At 48.0% G+C, this 22,719-nt stretch overlaps 2 protein-coding genes across 2 annotated transcripts in view; both read right to left on the bottom strand.

The window, feature by feature from the left end:
- Positions 1–11,622, bottom strand: part of LOC144329065 (uncharacterized) — a 46,606-nt gene extending 34,984 nt beyond the window's left edge. The window contains exon 1 of the mRNA XM_077935582.1: positions 11,485–11,622. The gene's annotated coding sequence lies outside the window, so the exon portion shown is untranslated. The remainder of the gene's footprint in view (positions 1–11,484) is intronic.
- Positions 7,054–11,625, bottom strand: LOC114592088 (uncharacterized). The gene is given in 3 exon segments (XM_077935504.1): positions 7,054–7,997; positions 7,999–10,944; positions 11,485–11,625. Coding segments are annotated over 2 exon segments (2,868 nt in total). The 5' UTR covers positions 10,758–10,944; positions 11,485–11,625; the 3' UTR covers positions 7,054–7,888.
- Between the last annotated feature and the right edge of the window lie 11,094 nt (positions 11,626–22,719).

Consider the following 22,719-nt stretch of genomic DNA (forward strand, 5'->3'; position numbering starts at 1 on the left):
GGGGCCGGGGAGTCCTCGTGGGTGGGCGCCCCACGTCCACCCCTGCCAAGGAGAGCCCCCTTAACAGCACGCATGCAGGGACCCAGGCCCTTCCAGTGGGGCCCACGGAAGGCGCTTTGGGGAGCTGGCGGGGGTCTCTGGGTCCTTTTCTCCCCCCTCCTTCCCCCGCGATCCCTTTACCTTTTTGTCCTCGCTCCCGATTCTCCTTTCCTTTCCTGCAGCATCCACGGGGGGGGGGGTCCCCTGCCTCCTCCCTCCCCTTTCCGAAAGCGCCCCCCCTAAAGCCACGGGGCGGAGCAGCAATCCGGAGTGGAAGCTCCACTTCCGGGAGAAGCAGGCGGGGGGGGGGGGCTCACACAAATTTACCTTAAAAATTGTTGTAAAATTGAAGTGTAATGAGATGTTAAGGTGTTAAGAAATAGAGAATTGCAGCTGTAAACAATAAGTTAAGGAAATTAGAATGAAAGTGAATTAATTAATCAGTTGGAGGGTTGCTGAAGAAAGGTAAAAACAAGGATGCAGAAAAGGGGAGGTATGGGGAAGTCCGGGAAGCAAGGTGTAGGAAGATAAGATTATGAAAGTATACATGTTTATATGTTTGTATGTTTTGTTTGATTGTTTGTTTTTATTATATGCTTGGAAAATTAATAAAAATTATTAAAAAACAAAACAAAACAGAAAGACATCTACTTCTGCTTCATTGACTATGCAAAAGCCTTTGACTGTGTCGACCACAGCAAACTATGGCAAGTTCTTAAAGAAATGGGAGTGCCTTATCACCTCATCTGTCTCCTGAGAAATCTCTATGTGGGACAAGAAGCTACAGTTAGAACTGGATATGGAACAACTGATTGGTTCAAAATTGGGAAAGGAGTACGACAAGGCTGTATATTGTCTCCCTGCTTATTTAACTTATATGCAGAATTCATCATGAGAAAGGCTGGACTGGATGAATCGTGTAATAAAAAAATTAAGGTCTTATATATATAATAAATGTTCATAAATGTAGCAAGCAAGCACATACATAGATATGTAGACCCCATGTCTGGAGCAGCACAGGAAGACTGCCCTGAAACCATTTAGACTCCCAAACTGACCAAACGTTTTCTCTGCAAGGAGGGAGCGGGTGAGGGAACCTTCCCATTGTCTCAGGAATTGGGAAATCACCATCTCAAAGGAATGGCCAGACTACCAGGAAAGGGAATCAGATAAGCCATTATCAGATAACCTGGCAGACAGGAAAAATGACAACATTCAAATTTCTGTTGTAGACCACCTTTTCTGTGATGTAGGTATGATGTATGTGGGGGGTGGTCTTGGGTTACGCCCCTTCTGTGATGTATGTATGATGTATGGTTGGGTGGTCTGGAGCTCCAGGGCAGGGAATTTAAAATGTCTATATAAAGGCAGGGACACCTTTGTTCTGGGTCCTCCTCCTTTTCTACGTGTGAGGGGAGCACACCAGAGAATACTGAGAAGCAATACTCTTGTGTCCCCCATAAGGGAAGAAGGGCAGCTTTTGTTTACAACAGATGGCACCCCAGATGGGACCTTCGGTTGCCCAGATTCAAGGGGGGGGGGCCAAAGAAGGACCGGTGATCCAGCGCGCACCAGGCCATTTGCCAGGAGGAGCCACCAGTCCTCTAGTGACCCCAGGGTCTGGAAAGAACTGGAGTTCCAGTGGGGCTAACCAGAGGAAGCAACGCTTGATCAGGCCAGCCACAAATTGATTTATTTTTTAAAATAATCTTTTCAAGATCTGTCCTTCCAGTGAGGACCCAGGGCTAATTTCCTTAAGAACGACTTGGATGATGCACTCAAGGGCATCCTGATCAAATTTGCAATGACACCAAACTGGGAGGGGTGGCTAACACCCCAGAGGACAGGATCACACTTCAAAACGACCTTGACAGATTAGAGAACTGGGCCAAAACAAACAAGATGAATTTTAACAGGGAGAAATGTAAAGTATTGCACTTGGGCAAAAAAAATGAGAGGCACAAATACAAGATGGGTGACACCTGGCTTGAGACAGTGGCGTAGCGTGGGGGGTGCAGGGGTGGCCGGCCACACCGGGCGCAACGTCTGGGGTTAGGGCAAATCCACAGGTTAGGGGGCGCAAATCCACGGGTTAGGGGGGGCAAATTACTTGCCTTGCCCCGGGTGCAATCCGGAGTGGAAGCTCCACTTCCGCGAAGCCGGATTGGAGGAGGAGCAGGAGGAGCAATGTATTGGGGGAGGGATTTGGGATAGTGGGGGCGGGGTGAGAGGAGGATGTGCCGGGAGGGGAGGGGAGGTATAGAGGAGGGGGGAGGAGAAAGTTCCCCCCCTCTCCTCTTCCTTTAGTGGATCGGAGAGCGGGGGAGGGGCTGATCCCGGAGATCCAGCTGCCAAGTGGGTCCCGTCCCTCCTACAAGGTTTGCATTGCAACATCCTCCCCTCCCCCACCCCACGAGCTTAGATCCCTCCGTCTTTTAGGTCTTGGTGCTGTTCAAACCAGGAACGGGGGGCAGCTAAACGACCCCCCCCCCAAACCCCAGCTCCCCACCCCAGCCTCTGACTAAGGCCAGGACAAGGACCGTGGACACAGGCCCCGTCCAGGCACAACAGCCAAGAGGCTCAGAAAAGCAGCCGATACAATTGTAGCCAGAAGCGGATTCCATGTGTCAAGGGAGAAATCTGCGGACGTTGCGGACGTGTTTGTTTTTGTTTTTTTTAATAAATTTTTATTGGTTTTCCAAACACAAAATAAACACAAACAATACACACTACACAAACATACAAACATATAAACATGTATAATTTCATAACCTTTTTTTCATACACCTTACTTCCCGGACTTCCCCATGCCTCCCCTTTTCTGCATCCTTGTTTTACATTTGTTCAGCAACTCCTCCAATTAACTAATTATTCAATTCATTTTCTTTTAAGTTCTTCTCTAACTTATTAATTACAGCTGCAATTCTCTATTTCCCAATTCCTTGACATTTTAACACTCCTCAATTTTACAACAATTTTTAAGATATATTTTAAATTTCTTCCAGTCTTCTTCCACTGTCTCTTTCCCCTGGTCACGGATTCTGCCAGTCATCTCTGCCAGTCCCATATATTCAATCACCTTCGTCTGCGTTGCGGACGTGTTTGTACGCTTGGGGAATTATGGCTGCCTTGTGTCAAGTCTCCCCCCTTTGATAGTTCTTCCCTCATAGTGTAAAATAAAAGTGGAACTGTGCAGATCCGATGTATGGCTGATTTTCTATGAATTTATAACAGAAGCATTGCGTATGTCTCGTGTGTGTGTGTGTGTGTGGTGTTTGTACAAACTGAATGATTGGGGGGGGGTCCTGCAACACATGAATCCCAATCCCAAAGAAGGGCAGTGCCAAAGAACACTCCAACTACTGCACAATTGCACTTATTTCACACGCTAGCAAGGTTATGCTTAAAATGCTACAAGGCAGGCTTAAGCAGTATGTGGACCGAGAACTCCCAGAAGTGCAAGCTGGATTTAGAAGAGGCAGAGGAACCAGAGGCCAAATTGCAAACATGCGCTGGATTATGGAGAAAGCTAGAGAATTCCAGAAAGACATTTACTTCTGCTTCATTGACTATGCAAAAGCCTTTGACTGTGTCGACCACAGCAAACTATGGCAAGTTCTTAAAGAAATGGGAGTGCCTGATCACCTCATCTGTCTCCTGAGAAATCTCTATGTGGGACAAGAAGCTACAGTTAGAACTGGATATGGAACAACTGATTGGTTCAAAATTGGGAAAGGAGTACGACAAGGCTGTATATTGTCTCCCTGCTTATTTAACTTATATGCAGAATTCATCATGCGAAAGGCTGGACTGGATGAATCGTGTAATAAAAAAATTAAGGTCTTATATATATAATAAATGTTCATAAATGTAGCAAGCAAGCACATACATAGATATGTAGACCCCATGTCTGGAGCAGCACAGGAAGACTGCCCTGAAACCATTTAGACTCCCAAACTGACCAAACGTTTTCTCTGCAAGGAGGGAGCGGGTGAGGGAACCTTCCCATTGTCTCAGGAATTGGGAAATCACCATCTCAAAGGAATGGCCAGACTACCAGGAAAGGGAATCAGATAAGCCATTATCAGATAACCTGGCAGACAGGAAAAATGACAACATTCAAATTTCTGTTGTAGACCACCTTTTCTGTGATGTAGGTATGATGTATGTGGGGGGTGGTCTTGGGTTACGCCCCTTCTGTGATGTATGTATGATGTATGGTTGGGTGGTCTGGAGCTCCAGGGCAGGGAATTTAAAATGTCTATATAAAGGCAGGGACACCTTTGTTCTGGGTCCTCCTCCTTTTCTACGTGTGAGGGGAGCACACCAGAGAATACTGAGAAGCAATACTCTTGTGTCCCCCATAAGGGAAGAAGGGCAGCTTTTGTTTACAACAGATGGCACCCCAGATGGGACCTTCGGTTGCCCAGATTCAAGGGGGGGGGGGGCCAAAGAAGGACCGGTGATCCAGCGCGCACCAGGCCATTTGCCAGGAGGAGCCACCAGTCCTCTAGTGACCCCAGGGTCTGGAAAGAACTGGAGTTCCAGTGGGGCTAACCAGAGGAAGCAACGCTTGATCAGGCCAGCCACAAATTGATTTATTTTTTAAAATAATCTTTTCAAGATCTGTCCTTCCAGTGAGGACCCAGGGCTAATTTCCTTAAGAACGACTTGGATGATGCACTCAAGGGCATCCTGATCAAATTTGCAATGACACCAAACTGGGAGGGGTGGCTAACACCCCAGAGGACAGGATCACACTTCAAAACGACCTTGACAGATTAGAGAACTGGGCCAAAACAAACAAGATGAATTTTAACAGGGAGAAATGTAAAGTATTGCACTTGGGCAAAAAAAATGAGAGGCACAAATACAAGATGGGTGACACCTGGCTTGACACAGTGGCGTAGCGTGGGGGGTGCAGGGGTGGCCGGCCACACCGGGTGCAACGTCTGGGGTTAGGGCAAATCCACAGGTTAGGGGGCGCAAATCCACGGGTTAGGGGGGGCAAATTACTTGCCTTGCCCCGGGTGCTGACAACCCACGCTATGCCACTGGCTTGAGAGCAGTACATGTGAAAAGGATCTAGGAGTCTTGGTTGACCACAAACTTGACATGAGCCAACAGTGTGACGCGGCAGCTAAAAAAGCCAATGCAATTCTGGGGTGCATCAATAGGAGTATAGCATCTAGATCAAGGGAAGTAATAGTGCCACTGTAGTCTGCTCTGGTCAGACCTCACCTGGAGTACTGTGTCCAGTTCTGGACACCACAGTTCAAGAAGGACACTGACAAACTGGAACGTGTCCATAGGAGGGCAACCAAAATGGTCAAAGGCCTGGAAACGATGCCTTATGAGGAACGGCTAAGGGAGCTGGGCATGTTTAGCCTGGAGAAGAGGAGGTTAAGGGGTGATATGATAGCCATGTTCAAATATATAAAAGGATGTCATATAGAGGAGGGAGAAAGGTTGTTTTCTGCTGCTCCAGAGAAGCGGACATGGAGCAATGGAACCAAACTGCAAGAAAGAAGATTCCACCTAAACATTAGGAAGAACTTCCTGACAGTAAGAGCTGTTTGACAGTGGAATTTGCTGCCAAGGAGTGTGGTGGAGTCTCCTTCTTTGGAGGTCTTTAAGCAGAGGCTTGACAACCATATGTCAGGAGTGCTCTGATGGTGTTTCCTGCTTGGCAGGGGGTTGGACTCGATGGCCCTTGTGGTCTATTCCAACTCTATGATTCTATGATTTTATGAATGGATGCGTTTGATCTTCTTGCAGTCCATGGGACTCTCAAGAGTCTCCTCCAGCACCATAATTCAAAAGCATCAATTCTTCAGCGACCAGCCTTCTTTATGGTCCAGCTCTCACTTCCATACATTACTACTGGGAAAACCATGGCTTTATGGATCACTGCCCCTTCATGGATCACGACCTTGCCGTGGCGAAGGGGCTTGAATAACTCAGAGAAGCTATGAGCTATGCCGTGCAGGGCCACCCAAGATGGACAGGTCATAGTGGAGAGTTTTGACCAAATGTGATCCACCTGGAGCAGGAACCGGCAAGCCACTCCAGTATCCCTGCCAAGAAAACTCCATGCACAAAGACAACAGGCATATGAATCATGTATTAGCCTCCCTTTTTCTGATGTAGCAATGATGCTCCACGAACTGTATGCTGGGATAAGATAGAAACTTTTAAAAGTCCTTGTCACCCCATCCTCGGGGTTCAATTCCTCTTTCAACCTGTTGCGCAATAAACTTTGATCTACAGCTATTTGCTTTGGTTGGTGGCCGAACTCCTTCCTTTATTCCGCAGGGACCGACGGGCTCTGCCCGATGAGCTGGGTGGCTGAGCAGCCTCGCACCTGGATTCTCCTCCCCCCAACACCAAATTAACCTTTTATTGGTCAGACCTAGGAGACTTGATAGCCTTTGGGGGCATACAAGACCCGGACTCTGAGCCTTCTTCCCTTGGGGGTCCGCCAGCTGGTGCCTCCCCCCCTTTCGCCCAGCCAGTCCATGACAGCAGCAGCAGCAACAACAACAACAGTAAAATAAGTATGATAATAATATGCACACTGGTCCTCTGGCAGGAAGAATGATAACTTCTGGGACTATGGAAAAATACTATCTTCCCCAAACCCCAGAATAAGCAGGAGCTCTGGGGTTGCCCCATGGGGTTCATGAGTGAAGATGGGCCCCCCAGGAAACTTCCCTCGTACCTGAAACGCATCCTTCCCCCTCTTGCAATAAGGCTTGGGGAAAATATCCCATTAAATTACAGTAATTTAAGTTTTCTTCAGAACACGTAGGAGGCAGGGAGAAGTTCTAGTGAAGAAGCAGTATTCGGAGATCATGTGGTGGTGGGGGTGAGAGAGTTTGGTGCAAAAGCAAGTCACACACAGATGCACCCATCTTGCAACTCCAGGGCATGAGCCAAGTATCGGCAGGGTAGGGGCCATGTGTAGAGCAATTCCCACACTGAGGTCAAAAACACACACAGAGGCAGCAGGACTTCTTCAGTAATAGTTTACTGAGTTTTCAAAGCATACAGTTCTCCCTGGGCCCCCAGTGAGGCACAAAACTTAGCTCCTGAGAGCAAATCCAGTTTCAGCCGTAAAGAAATACAGCACACAGGATATCTAAGTCAGGCACACAAACCGGCAGAAGGGAGCAAGGGAGGAAAGAGGCTGGAAGGACACAGGGCAATGGAGGTGTGTTTCCCTTCATGTGGTTTTGGAGGGAAGTCAGCAACTCGGCATCTGCTGGGGCTTCATGAAGCAAAGCTTTCCGCCGGTTGCTTCAAGGCAAATGAGCATCCCAGACACTGTGATCTGTGGTGTGTTGCCATATCAATTGTTTTTGAAAGATTATCATGATGTGGTCTAGAAACCAATATGGAAAAATATATCGCCCACCCTAATCCTCACTGACCACCAGCAATCCAGATAAACCCTCACCCCTTCTCTATCAAAAGGTACTTTACATCTTAGATTATAATCACATTGTTTGACATTGCCTTCAATATTTCATTACTATACAGTTTTACACATAAACTCCAGAACTTCGCATACACAACATGTGTTAATGACTGATTTCCTGCTGAGTACATTTCTGTGAAGAAAAGAGTGGAATCCGAGAGGAAGACGTCCCGCACTCCATACATCTAAATCGGTATTTCCATGTGAGAGTCCCTGGATTTTCCTTAAACACTCCATTGTAAAAAAAGCACTTTGTGCAATCTTTTCATTTAAGCTGCTTCTCCTCTTTGAGCTTTGTAGGGTTTCAACTCCTAAAGTTCTTCCTGTCCGTGAGTCTGTTGATTTAGAACTTCCACTAGGACTGAACCTCTATCTACGTTCCTGATATTTATAAGGTTTGTCATTTGTGTGAGTTTCTTGACATAAATCAAGGGTTCCACTCTGACTGCAGCTCCTACCACACGCCATACATTTAAACAGTTTCTCCGTCATGTGTCTGCCAATGTTTTCTAAGGTGTCCACTCTGACTGAAGCTCTTTCCGCACTCCAGGCATTTAAATGGCTTCACTCCTGTGTGAGTCCGTTGATGTCTTCTAAGGTTTCCATTATCACTAAAGCTCTTTCCGCACTCTATACATTTATATGGTTTCTCCCCTGTATGAGACCGTTGATGTCTTCTAAGTTGTTCATTATCAGAAAAGCTCTTTCCTCACTCTATACATTTATATGGTTTCTCCCCTGTGTGAGACCGTTGATGGGTTCTAAGGTGTTCATTATCAGTAAAGCTCTTTCCGCACTCCAGGCATTTATATGGTTTCTCTCTTGTGTGAGTCCGTTGATGTCTTCTAAGGCTTCCATTATCACTAAAGCTCTTTCCGCACTCTATACATTTATATGGTTTCTCCCCTGTGTGAGTCCGTTGATGACTTCTAAGCTGTCCATTTCCAGTAAAGCTCTTTCCGCACTCCAGACATTTATATGGTTTCTCCCCTGTGTGAATCCGCTGGTGTAATTTAAGGCCTCCATTCTGACTGAAGCTCTTTCCGCACTCCAGGCATTTAAATGGTTTCTCCCCTGTGTGAGTCCGTTGATGTCTTCTAAGGCTTCCACTAATACTAAAACTCTTCTCACACTCCATACATTTATATGGTTTCTCCACTGTGTGAGTCTGTTGATGTGTTCTAAGGCTTACATTATCACTAAAGCTCTTTCTGCACTCTATACATTTATATGGTTTCTCCCCTGTGTGAATCCGCTGGTGTAATTTAAGGTCTCCACTCTGACTGAAGCTCTTTCCGCACTCCAGGCATTTAAATGGTTTCTCTCCTGTGTGAATCCGTTGATGTCTTCTAAGGGTTCCATTATCACTAAAGCTCTTTCCGCACTCTATACATTTATATGGTTTCTCCCCTGTGTGAGTCCGTTGATGACTTCTAAGGTGTCCATTATCAGTAAAGCTCTTTCCGCACTCTATACATTTATATGGTTTCTCCCCTGTGTGAGTCCGTTGATGTGTTCTAAGGCTTCCATTATCACTAAAGCTCTTTCCGCACTCTATACATTTATATGGTTTCTCCCCTGTATGAGTCCGATGATGTCTTCTAAGGCTTCCATTATCACTAAAGCTCTTTCTGCACTCTATACATTTATATGGTTTCTCCCCTGTATGAGTCCGTTGATGTCTTCTAAGGTGTTCATTATCAGAAAAGCTCTTTCCGCACTCCAGGCATTTAAATGGTTTCTCTCCTGTGTGAGTCCATTCATGTCTTCTAAGGTGTTCATTATTAGAAAAGCTCTTTCCGCACTCCAGGCATTTAAATGGTTTCTCTCCTGTGTGAATCCGTTGATGTCTTCTAAGGGTTCCATTATCACTAAAGCTCTTTCCGCACTCTATACATTTATATGGTTTCTCCCCTGTGTGAGTCCGTTGATGACTTCTAAGGTGTCCATTATCAGTAAAGCTCTTTCCGCACTCTATACATTTATATGGTTTCTCCCCTGTGTGAGTCCGTTGATGACTTCTAAGCTGTCCATTATCAGTAAAGCTCTTTCCGCACTCTATACATTTATATGGTTTCTCCCCTGTGTGAGTCCGTTGATGACTTCTAAGGCTTCCATTATCACTAAAGCTCTTTCCGCACTCTATACATTTATATGGTTTCTCCCCTGTATGAGTCCGTTGATGTCTTCTAAGGCTTCCATTATCACTAAAGCTCTTTCTGCACTCTATACATTTATATGGTTTCTCCCCTGTGTGAGTCCGTTGATGTGTTCTAAGGCTTCCATTATCACTAAAGCTCTTTCCGCACTCTATACATTTATATGGTTTCTCCCCTGTGTGAGCCAGTTGATGTCTTCTAAGGTGTCTATTTCCAGTAAAGCTCATTCCGCACTCCAGACATTTATATGGTTTCTCCCCTGTGTGAATCTGCTGGTGTAATTTAAGGTTTCCATTCTGACAGAAGCTCTTTCCGCACTCCAGGCATTTAAATGGTTTCTCCCCTGTGTGAGTCCGTTGATGTCTTCTAAGGCTTCCACTAATACTAAAACTCTTCTCACAGTCCATACATTTATATGGTTTCTCCCCTGTGTGAGTCTGTTGATGTGTTCTAAGGCTTACATTATCACTAAAGCTCTTTCTGCACTCTATACATTTATATGGTTTCTCCCCTGTATGAGTCCGTTGATGTGTTCTAAGGTGTTTATTATCAGAAAAGCTCTTTCCGCACTCCAGGCATTTAAATGGTTTCTCCCCTGTGTGAGTCCGTTGATGACTTCTAAGGTGTCCATTATCATTAAAGCTCTTTCCACACTCTATACATTTATATGGGTTCTCCCCTGTGTGAGTCCGTTGATGTCTTCTAAGGTGTCCATTTTGACTGAAGCGCTTTCCACACTCCAGGCATTTAAATGGTTTCTCCCCTGTGTGAATCCGCTGGTGTAATTTAAGGTTTCCATTCTGACTGAAGCTCTTTCCACACTCCAGGCATTTAAATGGTTTCTGCCCTGTATGAGTCCGTTGATGTGTTCTAAGGTGTTCATTACCAGTAAAGCTCTTTCCGCACTCCAGACATTTATATGGTTTCTCCCCTGTGTGAATCCGCTGGTGTAATTTAAGGTCTCCATTCTGACTGAAGCTCTTTCCGCACTCCAGGCATTTAAATGGTTTCTCCCCTGTGTGAGTAAGTTGATGTGTTCTAAGTTTTCCAATATCAGTGAAACGTTTCCCACACTCCATACCATTAAATGGTTTCTCCCCTGTTGGAGGTTGTTGATGTGAACTATGTGTGCCAATTCAATGATGCATAGTCCACATTTCACACATTTTAATTTCTATTCCTAATGGGGGGGGGGAAGGTACCCAATCCCCTGGAGTTTTGACTGTCTTCTCCATCTCCTTCTTCAGAGTGGGAAGAAAGGGAATCCTGTTTTGATTTCAAGGAAGAGAACAAAGGGAAAGAGAACACATCAAGCTCCATTAGCACCTTCTCCTATTTCAACGTCTCCTACATTCCCTCACCTCCTACCCATGTTCCCAACTTTCAGGAAATGAATATGCAATTATGTCAAATGATAGTAATGCATCAGCAACCTTTCCTAATCCTCAACCAATGTTCATAAAGCAGCTTGATTTTTTAAAGAACGATGTGCTGTCTGATCTCATGCCCATCTTTTGACGCAGGACTATCCTAAAATGACACTGAAAAGCAGGATATTCAAGGCAAAATGATAAACTGTACTTAGTGGAATATGTAGTACCTTGGAAATGTAGTATTTATTCACTAATGGCCTGAAGTTGTGTTATTTCTGGGGACATGAATTTATTCCTGTTCTGTCTTAAAGATCATAATCATACGATGTCATGGGGTGTTAGGGGAGCGGTAGTACCATTGGTGGGGGAAATGTCATGCACCTTACGAGGTAATTTATCCACCATTGGTCCCCACCCTGCACTCAGCTCTCACCTGTTTCTTCCAGAAGCTGTCAGGATGGAATAGGGGCCACAATCCCAGGTATGGCTTCAACTGGCTGGCTAAACCAGGTGAGGATAGCTGATGGGTCTCAAATCCTTGGTGTATTAGGGAATTCTGTTGAGGTGAAGAAAGGCCCTGGTGGATGGAGAGGATGAGAACAACAGTGAATCCCACAGTCAAGAAGGCAGATTCTGCCCATTCTGCAGAGGAAAGTGAAGGGCAGATGGGGCTCGTCAACCCGGGAAGGGAGCTCCTTGAGAAGGAAAACTCTGGTCGTAATACTTTGGTGCACTCCTTCGCTTCCTCGTGAGTTATCTTCAGGAGAAGAAAAAGCTATGGAGGAAAACCTACACAAATCCAGAGTGGACTCTCTAAGATGGTTGGATGGTGTCCTGCACACCTCCTTCCAGCCACTCCTGCAGCCAAGCTGGTGCTTAACATACTGCTCTGCTTTCCTTGGGACCATATAAGCAAGGCTGAGAAGGAGGTCTTGTTGTCTAGGCAGCCCTGAACCCCCAAACACACTGTCCAGGCTGGAAGGACTGCTAACACAGCAGTTTCAGGGGGAGCGATGAACTCAGACCTGTGTATCAAAATCTCTCCAATGTGGAATATGTAAAACAGAAGTGCTGTTTATATCATACATCAATTAAAAATTATTCAGAATATTTGTCTTTTGAAGAAAAGATCACCAAGTATCCGATGGCCCCTACAAAGCTAATGAAAGTCCTGTGCCTGGAGCTTTTGGGGGTGCAGGACCAGGAAAGCTTCTGCCACCATGATCCTTCCAGTTGGGATTCAGGCCTCATCATGCAACAGAAACTTGTTAAAGGTGATTGATTTATTGCTCAGATAAATCTTGGCGTCCAGCCCACTTCGGCTGTGCAGCCCTCTCGCCAGGCCTCGGACTTCAAAGGCCACATTCCGATGCTCTGAGCAAAACGCAGAGTTAAGCAGCAGCGGCTAGAGAAAGCTGTAAGCTTCAGTGCTTTCTTCAGTGTGCTTAAATAAAGTCCACTCAGGATCTTAGCAGCTAAAAGCAGTTTTATTTACAGCAGACTATCCATTGTCGAACAGCATCGTGAAAACACGTCCACTCTCCTCAAAAGCGAAAGTAGAGAGAACAAAGACTTGAGAGACTCGGAAATGACGCAGAGTCTCCCCCCTCCCAACAGTAGGCAGGGCGTACACTCTGAGCTGTTTAACCCTGTAAGCTCAGGTTCTCCTCACACCCCCTCTCGTCCTGCGCTACTGTGGGGAAAGTATGTACAGAACTTACCCCCAACTCCAAACCACCACAAAACTCCCCATGACGCTGGAAGCTTAAAGGTTTGGTAAATCCATCAGCCAAGTTATTGTGACTGGCACAATACTTCAGCCGTATCAAACCTGACTGAACACTCTGACACACATTTTGGAAACGTATGTCCAGATGCTTGGTTCTGGCCTTAAATTGCGCAGATTCAGCCAATTTCAAACAAGGTTGATTGTCTTCCCAAACCGTGATGGGCAAGCTACAATCCCCATAGATCTCTTGCACCAAGCATCTATAGAACTCTAGTTCCCGGCACAAATCTGACAGTGCACTGAATTCAGCCTCAGTAGAAGACAGCGCAATGAGACTTTGCTTCCGGGACTTCCACCCAATTAGTGACTTCCCAAACTTTACCACCAATCCAGACACAGACTTGCGGTCCTGCGAATTTGCCCAGTCACTGTCCGCATAGCATGTGAGCTTCGCCTCACCTTCAGCTGGCAGCTTAAGACAGAAGTCTTTGGTATGCTGCAGGTAGTGCAGTACCCGCTTGATACCGTGCCAAGCACTCACACTGGGCTTTGACGCTTCCCTACTTAGCAGGTTGGTAGCAAAGGCAATGTCTGGTTTGCTCCATTGGGACAGATACAACAGACTACCTAGAGCTGACTGAAAGAGCTCAGCATTCTCGAACTCTGCACTTTCTGCTTGCTGGCTCTCTTTCACGAAGTTCGTCTCCATGGGTGTCCGAACTCCTGCACAATCGGACATTCTGAACTTCTCAAGCAACTGCTCAATCTTGCCTTTCTGACTGAGCAAGAAGCTACCATCCTCAGTTCTCGCTATCTGGACACCTAGGTAGATCTTTACTGCACCCAGGGTCTTGAGCTGAAACCGTTTCCCAAGCTCTTTGGCAAACTTCTGCACCTGTTTGTCTGCCTTTCCAATGTGGATGATGTCATCAACATAAAACAAAACCAGTTCCTGTGAGTCTCCTGATCCTCTAAGGAACAGGCAACTGTCAGCAAGACTCTTCCTGAAACCTAGCTTCTCCAAAGCTTCATTCAGGCACAAGTTCCAATTCCTGGCCGACTGCTTCAGGCCGTAAATTGACTTGTGAAGTTTCCACACAGTACCTTGCTCATTGCCCTCAAACCCTGGAGGAGGAAGCATGTAGAGATCCTCCTGGAGGTCTGAGTTCAAGTAAGCAACATCCACATCAAAGTGATGCACCAGCAACCCTCTTTGTGCAGCAATGGCCAAGAGCAAACGTAGAGATTCACTTCTACAGGTGGGAGCATAAACTTCCATATAATGCAACCCCCTGCGCTGTGTGAATCCTCTCGCCACTAATCTGGCCTTATACTGCAGTTCTCCTGTCACTGTGGGCTTAAGACGGTAAACCCAGCAGCTACCCACGGCCTTTTTGCCCACCGGCAACTTCGTGAGGGAGAACACACCTAGAGACTCCATTGAGTTCATTTCCTTCTGCATCGCCTCATGCCATTTTCTGGCTTCTTCCCGAGGCAGTTTCTGAACATCCTCAAAACTCTCGGGTTCACACTGTGCCATTCCGACCCACACGCTAGTGACGGCAAACCTATCAGGAGGTTTCCCCTTGGTCGTCCGAGCTGATCGACGCAGCACTACTTCAGGAACCCCCTCTGACCCACTGGGGCCAGCCAGAACGTCCTTGGCATCAGAGAGCTCCCCCTCTGACTTACTGCGCCTTCTGGACTTCTCAGCCGAACCTGTGGGGGAAGATGGAGCACTGCGTTGCTCAATCTTCACAGCCTTGGGAGAAGTTCTCCCCTCTGCCTGCACTGGGTCTGGACTCTGAGCCTCAGTAGCAGGTTCAACCCCTTCCTCTTCTTCATCAGCAGAGTCAAGCAGACTCTCTGACAGGATGTCAGGGTTCCCATGTATCCTTGCCCAGCCACTCTGCTCACAGAATTCAGCACTGTTGCTGAGCAGAATCCTGGACTGATTCCCTGACGGATACGCAAACCTCCACCCCTTGGTCCCTAGCTCATACCCACAAAAAATCATCTTCTGGGACTTGGGTTCACCTTTCTTGCGTTTGGCTTTTGGTATCAAAACCCACGCCTCACAACCAAAAACGCGAAAGTAGTGCACTTTCGGTTGCTTTCCATGCAGCAAGAAGTACGGTGTGTCACCTACGACTGAATTGAACGACCTGTTCAGAACAAAGTTGGCCGTTCGCCAAGCCTCCCCCCAAAAGCGCTGTGGGAGCCCGGCATCAAACAAAAGAGCTGCGGACATCTCCCCTAGAGTCCTGTTCCGTCTTTCTGCAATCCCATTCTGTTGGGGACTGTGTGGAGAAGTCAACCTGTGTTGAATCCCCTTTTTGCGGAAGAAACTTTGCAGTGCAGACCCGGTGAACTCCCCACCGCGATCGCTCTGAAAGTTTTGCACCCGTGTGGAAAACTGCAGTTCCACAGCCGCAATCCAGTCTTTGATTAGCGGTGCAGCTTCACTTTTGTGTCGGATCGTGAAGGTCCAGGAGTTGCGCGTATGGTCATCAATCAGAACCAGCGCAAATTTGGCTCCTCCCATACTGCTCACAGACATCGGACCACACAAATCTGCATGAATTAACTGAAAAGCCCTAGTGGTCACCCTCTCAGACCTAGGGTATGTGCACGTTTTCACCTTTGCGGACTTGCACGCTCTGCAATCTAGAAACTTAGCACATGATTTCATTTTGCACCCTTGCGTACACTCTGGGATCTTTTTCACTGACCCCCAGGACACGTGTGCCATGCGTCTGTGCCAGAGGTGAGCACACGCATCATGAACTGGAACGTTGGCACACTGTGCTTGAGCCTCCTCCGTGTCACCTGGACCTGCAAAAGAAGCATTCAATACAAACAACCTGTCTTTACATTCAACACTGACTAGGTGCTGTCCATTCTTAGAAATAGAGCACTTATTGTCTTCAAAACACACTCTGTAGTTCTCAGCAAGAAGTGCGCTGACAGACAGCAATGCGCAGGACAGTCCTGGAACAACAAAAGCTTGGATTGAATCCTGTAAGAAAGAACAAAACAGTGAGCCAGTCTGTGTGAGTGGGTGTCTAGTCCCATCTGCTAAACAGACAGTCTTCCCAGAAGTTACAGAGGTGCAGTTCTCCAGATATCCTGCAGATGGCACGAGATGATGGAAAGCTCCACTGTCTATGACAAAAGCCAGCACAGCATCCTGTTGACAACTCTTGACTGTAGCCATAGAGGCTGCCAAATGTTTACGTTCAGTGTCTCTGCCAGCTGCCTTCGGCTTGCCTTTCCCACGCTTTGAAGAAGAGCCCTTTATCTGGTTGCTACGGGAGACGGCCTTCGGCTGTTCCTGTGCCTCCACTGGACATTCTCTCACCAGATGGGAGGGGGAGCCACAGCGATAACAGCGACACGTAGCAACAGCTCTCACAGCTCCCTCTTCAGCCATTTCTGCGTTCCCAGCACCCCCACCTTTGGGTGCACAGCCTGGGCCTGCACGCTCCCCAGCACTCTGGTTGTAGGCCTCAACATCACACGGCCCCTCGGAGACAAAGCAGCTACTCCCAGCTGTAACTTCAGGAACATGGCCAGCAGCCCCCTCTGGGCTCTCCCTGCACTCGGCTTTCTCCTGGCCCTGGGCTCCTGCTGAGCTTTCACACAGACTCCTCAGCACCTGCCAGGCGGCCTGAGCTGACTCAATGCCCTCCAGGTGGGGCAACAGCAAAGAGTCCACGCTAGCTTTCAACATGCAGAGCTCTCTTTGCATTCTTTGCTCTCTATCTTCCAGCAAAGCAGCCTCCAGGTCTGCTGTGCCATCTTCAGCAGCAACTGGCATGGGTGGGGCCGGCTCCTTCTGGGCTATACTCCAGAGCTCTGTGGCCAAAAACCACCCCCTTGCTCTTTTAACCCAGATATCCCAGGACTGGGTTGTGAGCTTTTCAAACGGGACATCATAAAAGTCCTGGAGCTCAGCCATCTCCTCCCCCAGTGCTCCCATTGGGGCTTTGAAGTACTCACACGTACCAGCCAGCTTCAGAGGAGAGGCATCCAGTAGCTCTTTGTAGCACACAGCATTGCAGACAGTTTCCGTGCATTCCCCCAGGCAGAGCCTCAAAGCAGGCTTTTTTTCTCCGGCAGCAAAAACAGCAGCTTCTCAACTTTCACAGCCTTTACACACAGCACTTCAAAGCTTTCTCTAATTGCAGTAACTAACGTCCATAACCTGTTAAAGGTGATTGATTTATTGCTCAGATAAATCTTGGCGTCCAGCCCACTTCGGCTGTGCAGCCCTCTCGCCAGGCCTCAGACTTCAAAGGCCACATTCCGATGCTCTGAGCAAAACGCAGAGTTAAGCAGCAGCGGCTAGAGAAAGCTGTAAGCTTCAGTGCTTTCTTCAGTGTGCTTAAATAAAGTCCACTCAGGATCTTAGCAGCTAAAAGCAGTTTTATTTACAGCAGACTATCCATTGTCGAACAGCATCGTGAAAACACGTCCACTCTCCTCAAAAGCGAAAGTAGAGAGAACAAAGACTTGAGAGACTCGGAAATGACGCAGAGTCTCCCCCCTCCCAACAGTAGGCAGGGCGTACACTCTGAGCTGTTTAACCCTGTAAGCTCAGGTTCTCCTCACAAAACTATCCTGGTTGTGCTGCTTGATGATCTCTGATGGGCTAGAGTCTGAGGGGAAAGCTGTTTCCTGGTTCTGCTGGATCTCTCAGTGGCTTTGGAGACCTTTGACCATGGTATCCTTCTGGACCCTCTAGGAGAGCTAGGGAAATGGTTATGCAGTGGTCCCCCTCCTTCCTCCTGGGCCATGTCCAGAAAGTGGTGTTGGGGGATGAGTGTTCAGACCCCTGGGCTCTCACTTGTGGGGTGCCTTGGGGCTCTGTCCTCTCCCCATGCTTTTTAAGATCTATATGAAGCCGCTGGGAGAGATCATCAGGGGTTTTTGGCTGGGTGTTCAGAGGCATGTGGGTGATATCCAGCTCTTCCTATATTTTAAATTGGAACCAGTGAAGATAGTGAATGGCCTGTGTTGGTGGCCTTGGTGGTTTGCGGATAAATGGCGGCTAACAGATTGAGGTTGAATCCTGACAAGACAGAAGCACTGTCCCTGGGGGACAGGTGGCAGGCAGACCCTACCAGCCTGCAGACTGTCTCACCAGTGGTCAATGCTCTGGTTACTTCCTGCTTGGTCTACTGCAATGCGCTCTACATGGAGCTACCTTTGAAGGTGAAACAGAAACAGCAACTAATTCAGAATGTGACAGCTGGACTAGTAACTGGGAGCAGCCGCCTAGACCACATATCACTGGTCCTAAAGGATCTTCCCTGGCTCCCAGTGCATTTCCATGCGCAATTCAAACTGTTGGTGTTGACCTGTAAGTGTCATGGCTGCATTTTTCAGGAAAAGAAAATTGTTGATCTAATGTATAGAGATCATTCCTAGTCTATTGGTTCAAGAAGGTTCTGTTGGTTTTACTCTGTGTGAGTCAAAGCTGATGTTTTCTCTAGCTGGAATATTTTAGCTGATCAGGGAGTTTCCTTTCTGCTGAGAGCAGGTGGTGGAATAAGTTGTAATGAGATAGTGGTACCCCGCTAGATCAATGCCCCGCTAAACGAAAAACGCGCAAGACGAAAGGGCTTTCCGACATTTTTCCCACTTCGCAAGACGATTCTTTCTATGGGGTTTTCTCACAAAATGAAAAAAATTTTGTGGTCTCCCCTTTTTTTTGCCTTTTCTGAAAGGTGCTAAGCTCCTTATCTGCAAATTGCCGCTTATCCGCTAAGCCGCTTATCTGTCAATTTGATCCGCTGATAGCAGAGCTCCGCAAGACGAAAATCCCTGCAAGACGAAGGCACCCGCAGAACGGATTAATTTCGTCTTGCAGGGCACCACTGTACGCTGAACCTTCCTTGTTTTGGGAACCAGAAGAAGCTGGTTTAAACTGGAGTGAGCCAAGCTTGTTATCCAGTCCCAAGGTTACTCTGACATTGAATTGTCTATAAATTACAGTATTGAAAGGCGCCTGGTCCCACTTCCTATTCTTCTATTCTCTACTCTGCTTGTGTCTTTCTTACTTGAGTGCTGTTTCGCTATGCTATGTTGGGGTTTTACTGTAAATTCAGTTTTTGGATTCTTATGCTTCTTTGCCGTCAGTACTTAATTTCTCTGCTGAATGAATTTTTTGCTGCCTCTGAGTGTTTTTTTCTACTCTGCTAACTATATGTCGGACTTGGAGATCATTATGGAGGAGCAAGATCTGCGACCTAAAGCCTTCAACCGCCTTGGCCCTGTAGACCTGAAGGAGCGTCTCCACTCCCATCCTTCACTCTGAACACTGAGGTCCTCCTCTGAGGGTCTTCTGCTGGTTCCCTCCCTGCAAGAAGTGGGAGTACAGGGAACCAGGCAGAATGCCTTCTCGGTGGTGGCGCCCGCCCTGTGGAACGCCCTCCCTTCAGAGGTCAAGGAAATGAACAACTATCTGACATTTAGAAGACAGCAGAAGGCAGCCCTGTGTCAGGAGGTTTTTAATGTTTGATGTTTTACTGTCTTTTATGTGTACAGTGGTACCTCAGATTACAGTACATACACTTCAGTTTACAGACTCCGCTAAACCAGAAATAGTGCTTCAGGTTAAGAACTTTGCTTCAGGATGAGAATAGAAATCAGGCTCCGGCGCTGCGGCAGCAGCAGGAGGCCCCATTAGCTAAAGCGGTGCTTCAGGTTAAGAACAGTTTCAGGTTAAGTACGGACCTCCGGAACAAATTAAGTACATAATCTGAGGTACCACTGTACTGGAAGCTGCCCAGAGTGGCTGGGGAAACCAAACCAGATGGACAGGATATAAATATTACAATCATTCTTATTACATTGTGATTTTTTGTAGTTATTTTGGAATTTGTACTGCAATATCAGCTCATGAAATGTTATGCGTGGAGAAAATCACAGGGTTGCCGTAAACTATAATCCCACCCAGGAAATCTCATTCATATACATTCTGTAAATTTGGGGAGGTCACACACCTCACCTGGGCTAATACTGGCAGTCTTTGGCCTGCACAGGCACACCCGGTATGTAGAGCCTCCAGCCACAGGCACTGTCTATCATGAAAGTGGGTCCTTTGAGTGGGAAGATTCCTGCAGTCGCTGTCATCGGATGATGATGGGTTGTATCTCAGCTTGTCAGTCACTCTGACATTGCCTAGAAAGAATAAGAGGAACAGAAATGCTTTTGAGGTGCAACTTCTGTATCAATCCTGAGAGCCATTCCATGGACTCTGCACCCCTGTTTCTGATGACAGGTGTACATTACCCTCATCCTCAGTGGAAAAGAGACTTAAAGATGGAACCTGAGAGAGAGGGAAAGGTTTCTGGCTGCTTCCTGGGTGGGATTGCGGAAACCAAGAGCCGCTTCTGAGAAGGCCTCCCCCCTCCCCTCTTCCTCTCGGGATTTCCTCTCCTCTCCAGGGGACCAGTGGTTGGACTGGGCAGAAGCGCTGTGTCTGGACAGGGCAGGGGATTAAGGGGTGGAAGGAGGATGGAGATTGCAGGAAGGAAGGAGTGGGGGAACTGGACCCCCACTTTCCAGGGATCCCTCTCTGGTCGCCTTGAAGGGGTGGCCGATTCCTGGGCGGGAGGGAGAAGCCAAGGCAGCCCCTCGATGGAGACGTCTCCCCAAAGACTGGTCTTCCTATCTCCCCACGCACCCCGCCAATGCTGCGCTTCCTTCCCCAGGGATGCTCCCCTCCCTCCTCCCCCCACCCTTGGCCCCCTCCCTCTCTCCCGGAGTCTCCCCTGCACCCAGAGGCCCCCTTGGCGCTGCTCACCCTTCGCCATACGCGACCCATCTCTCCCTCGGGAGGGGTTCCCAAGATGAGATGGGGAGGGACAGGGGGGTCTCTATCCAGGCGTCTCCCGCACCCATTAACCCTTTCCTGGCCCGCTTCTCCGCGCCCCAGGGATGCCTGCGAGGGGGAAACGGGGCCGGGGAGTCCTCCTGGGACCCCATGGGTGGGCGCCCCACGTCCTCCCCTGCCAAGGAAAGCCCCCTTCGCTGCAGGCGTGCAGGGATCCAGGCCCCACGGAAGGCGCTTGGGGGAGCTGGCGGGGTCTGTGGGTCCTTTTCTCCCCTCTCCCCCCCCAACCCTTTACCTTTTTGTCCTCGCTCCCGATTCTCCTTTCCTTTCCTGCAGCATCCACGGGGGGGGGGGGGGTCCCCTGCCTCCTCCCTCCCCTTTCCGAAAGCGCCCCCCCCCTAGAGCCACGGGGCGGAGCAGCAATCCGGAGTGGAAGCTCCACTTCCGCGAAGCCGGATTGGAGGAGGAGCAGGAGGAGCAATGTATTGGGGGAGGGATTTGGGATGGTGGGGGCGGGGTGAGAGGAGGATGTGCCGGGAGGGGAGGGGAGGTATAGAGGAGGTGGGAGGAGAAAGTCCCCCCCTCTCCTCTTCCTTTAGTGGATCGGAGAGCGGGGGAGGGGCTGATCCCGGAGATCCAGCTGCCAAGTGGGTCCCGTCCCTCCTACAAGGTTTGCATTGCAACATCCTCCCCGCCCCCACCCCACGAGCTTAGATCCCTCCGTGTTTTAGGTCTTGGTGCTGTTCAAACCAGGAACGGGGGGCAGCTAAACGACTCCCCCCAAATCCCAGCTCCCCACCCCAGCCTCTGACTCAGGCCAGGACAAGGACCGTGGACACAGGCCCCGTCCCGGCACAACAGCCAAGAGGCTCAGAAAAGCAGCCGATACAATTGTAGCCAGAAGCGGATACCATGTGTCAAGGGAGAAATCTGCGGACGTTGCGGACGTGTTTGTACGCTTGGGGGAGTATGGCTGCCATGTGTCAAGTCTCCCCCCTTTGATAGTCCTTCCCTCATGGTGTAAAATAAAAGTGGAACTGTGCAGATCCGATGTATGGCTGATTTTCTATGAATTTATAACAGAAGCATTGCGTATGTCGTGTGTGTGTGTGTGTGTGTGTGTGTGTGTGGTGTTTGTACAAATTGAATGATTGGGGGGGGGGCTTCCTGCAACACATGAATCCCAATCCCAAAGAAGGGAAGTGCCAAAGAATGTGCCAACTACCGCACAATTGCGCTCATTTCACATGCTAGCAAGGTTATGCTTAAAATGCTACAAGGCAGGCTTAAGCAGTATGTGGACCGAGAACTCCCAGAAGTGCAAGCTGGATTTAGAAGAGGCAGAGGAACCAGAGACCAAATTGCAAACATGCGCTGGATTATGGAGAAAGCTAGAGAGTTCCAGAAAGACATCTGCTTCATTGACTATGCAAAAGCCTTTGACTGTGTCGACCACAGCAAACTATGGCAAGTTCCTAAAGAAATGGGAGTGCCTGATCACCTCATCTGTCTCCTGAGAAATCTCTATGTGAGACAAGAAGCTACAGTTAGAACTGGATATGGAACAACTGATTGGTTCAAAATTGGGAAAGGAGTATGGCAAGGCTGTATATTGTCTCCCTGCTTATTTAACTTATATGCAGAATTCATCATGTGAAAGGCTGGGCTGGATGAATCCTGTAATAAAAAAATTAAGCTCTTATATATATAATAAATGTTCATAAATGTAGCAAGCAAGCACATACATAGATATGTGGACCACATGTCTGGAGCACCACAGGAACACCGTCCTGAAACCATTTAGACTCCCAAACTGACCAAACAGTTTCTCTGCAAGGAGGGAGGGGTTGAGGGAACCTTCCCATTGTCTCAGGAATTGGGAAATCACCATCTCAAAGGTATGACCAGACTACCAGGAAAGGGAATCAGATAAGCCATTATCAGATAACCTGGCAGACAGGAAAAATGACAACATTCAAATTTCTGTTGTAAACCACCTTTTCTGTGATGTAGGTATGATGTATGTGGGGGGTGGTCTTGGGTTACGCCCCTTCTGTGATGTATGTATGATGTATGGAGGGGTGGTCTTGAGCTCC

Source organism: Podarcis muralis, chromosome 10 (genome assembly GCF_964188315.1).
Source record: "Podarcis muralis chromosome 10, rPodMur119.hap1.1, whole genome shotgun sequence".
NCBI classification, from domain to species: domain Eukaryota; kingdom Metazoa; phylum Chordata; class Lepidosauria; order Squamata; family Lacertidae; genus Podarcis; species Podarcis muralis.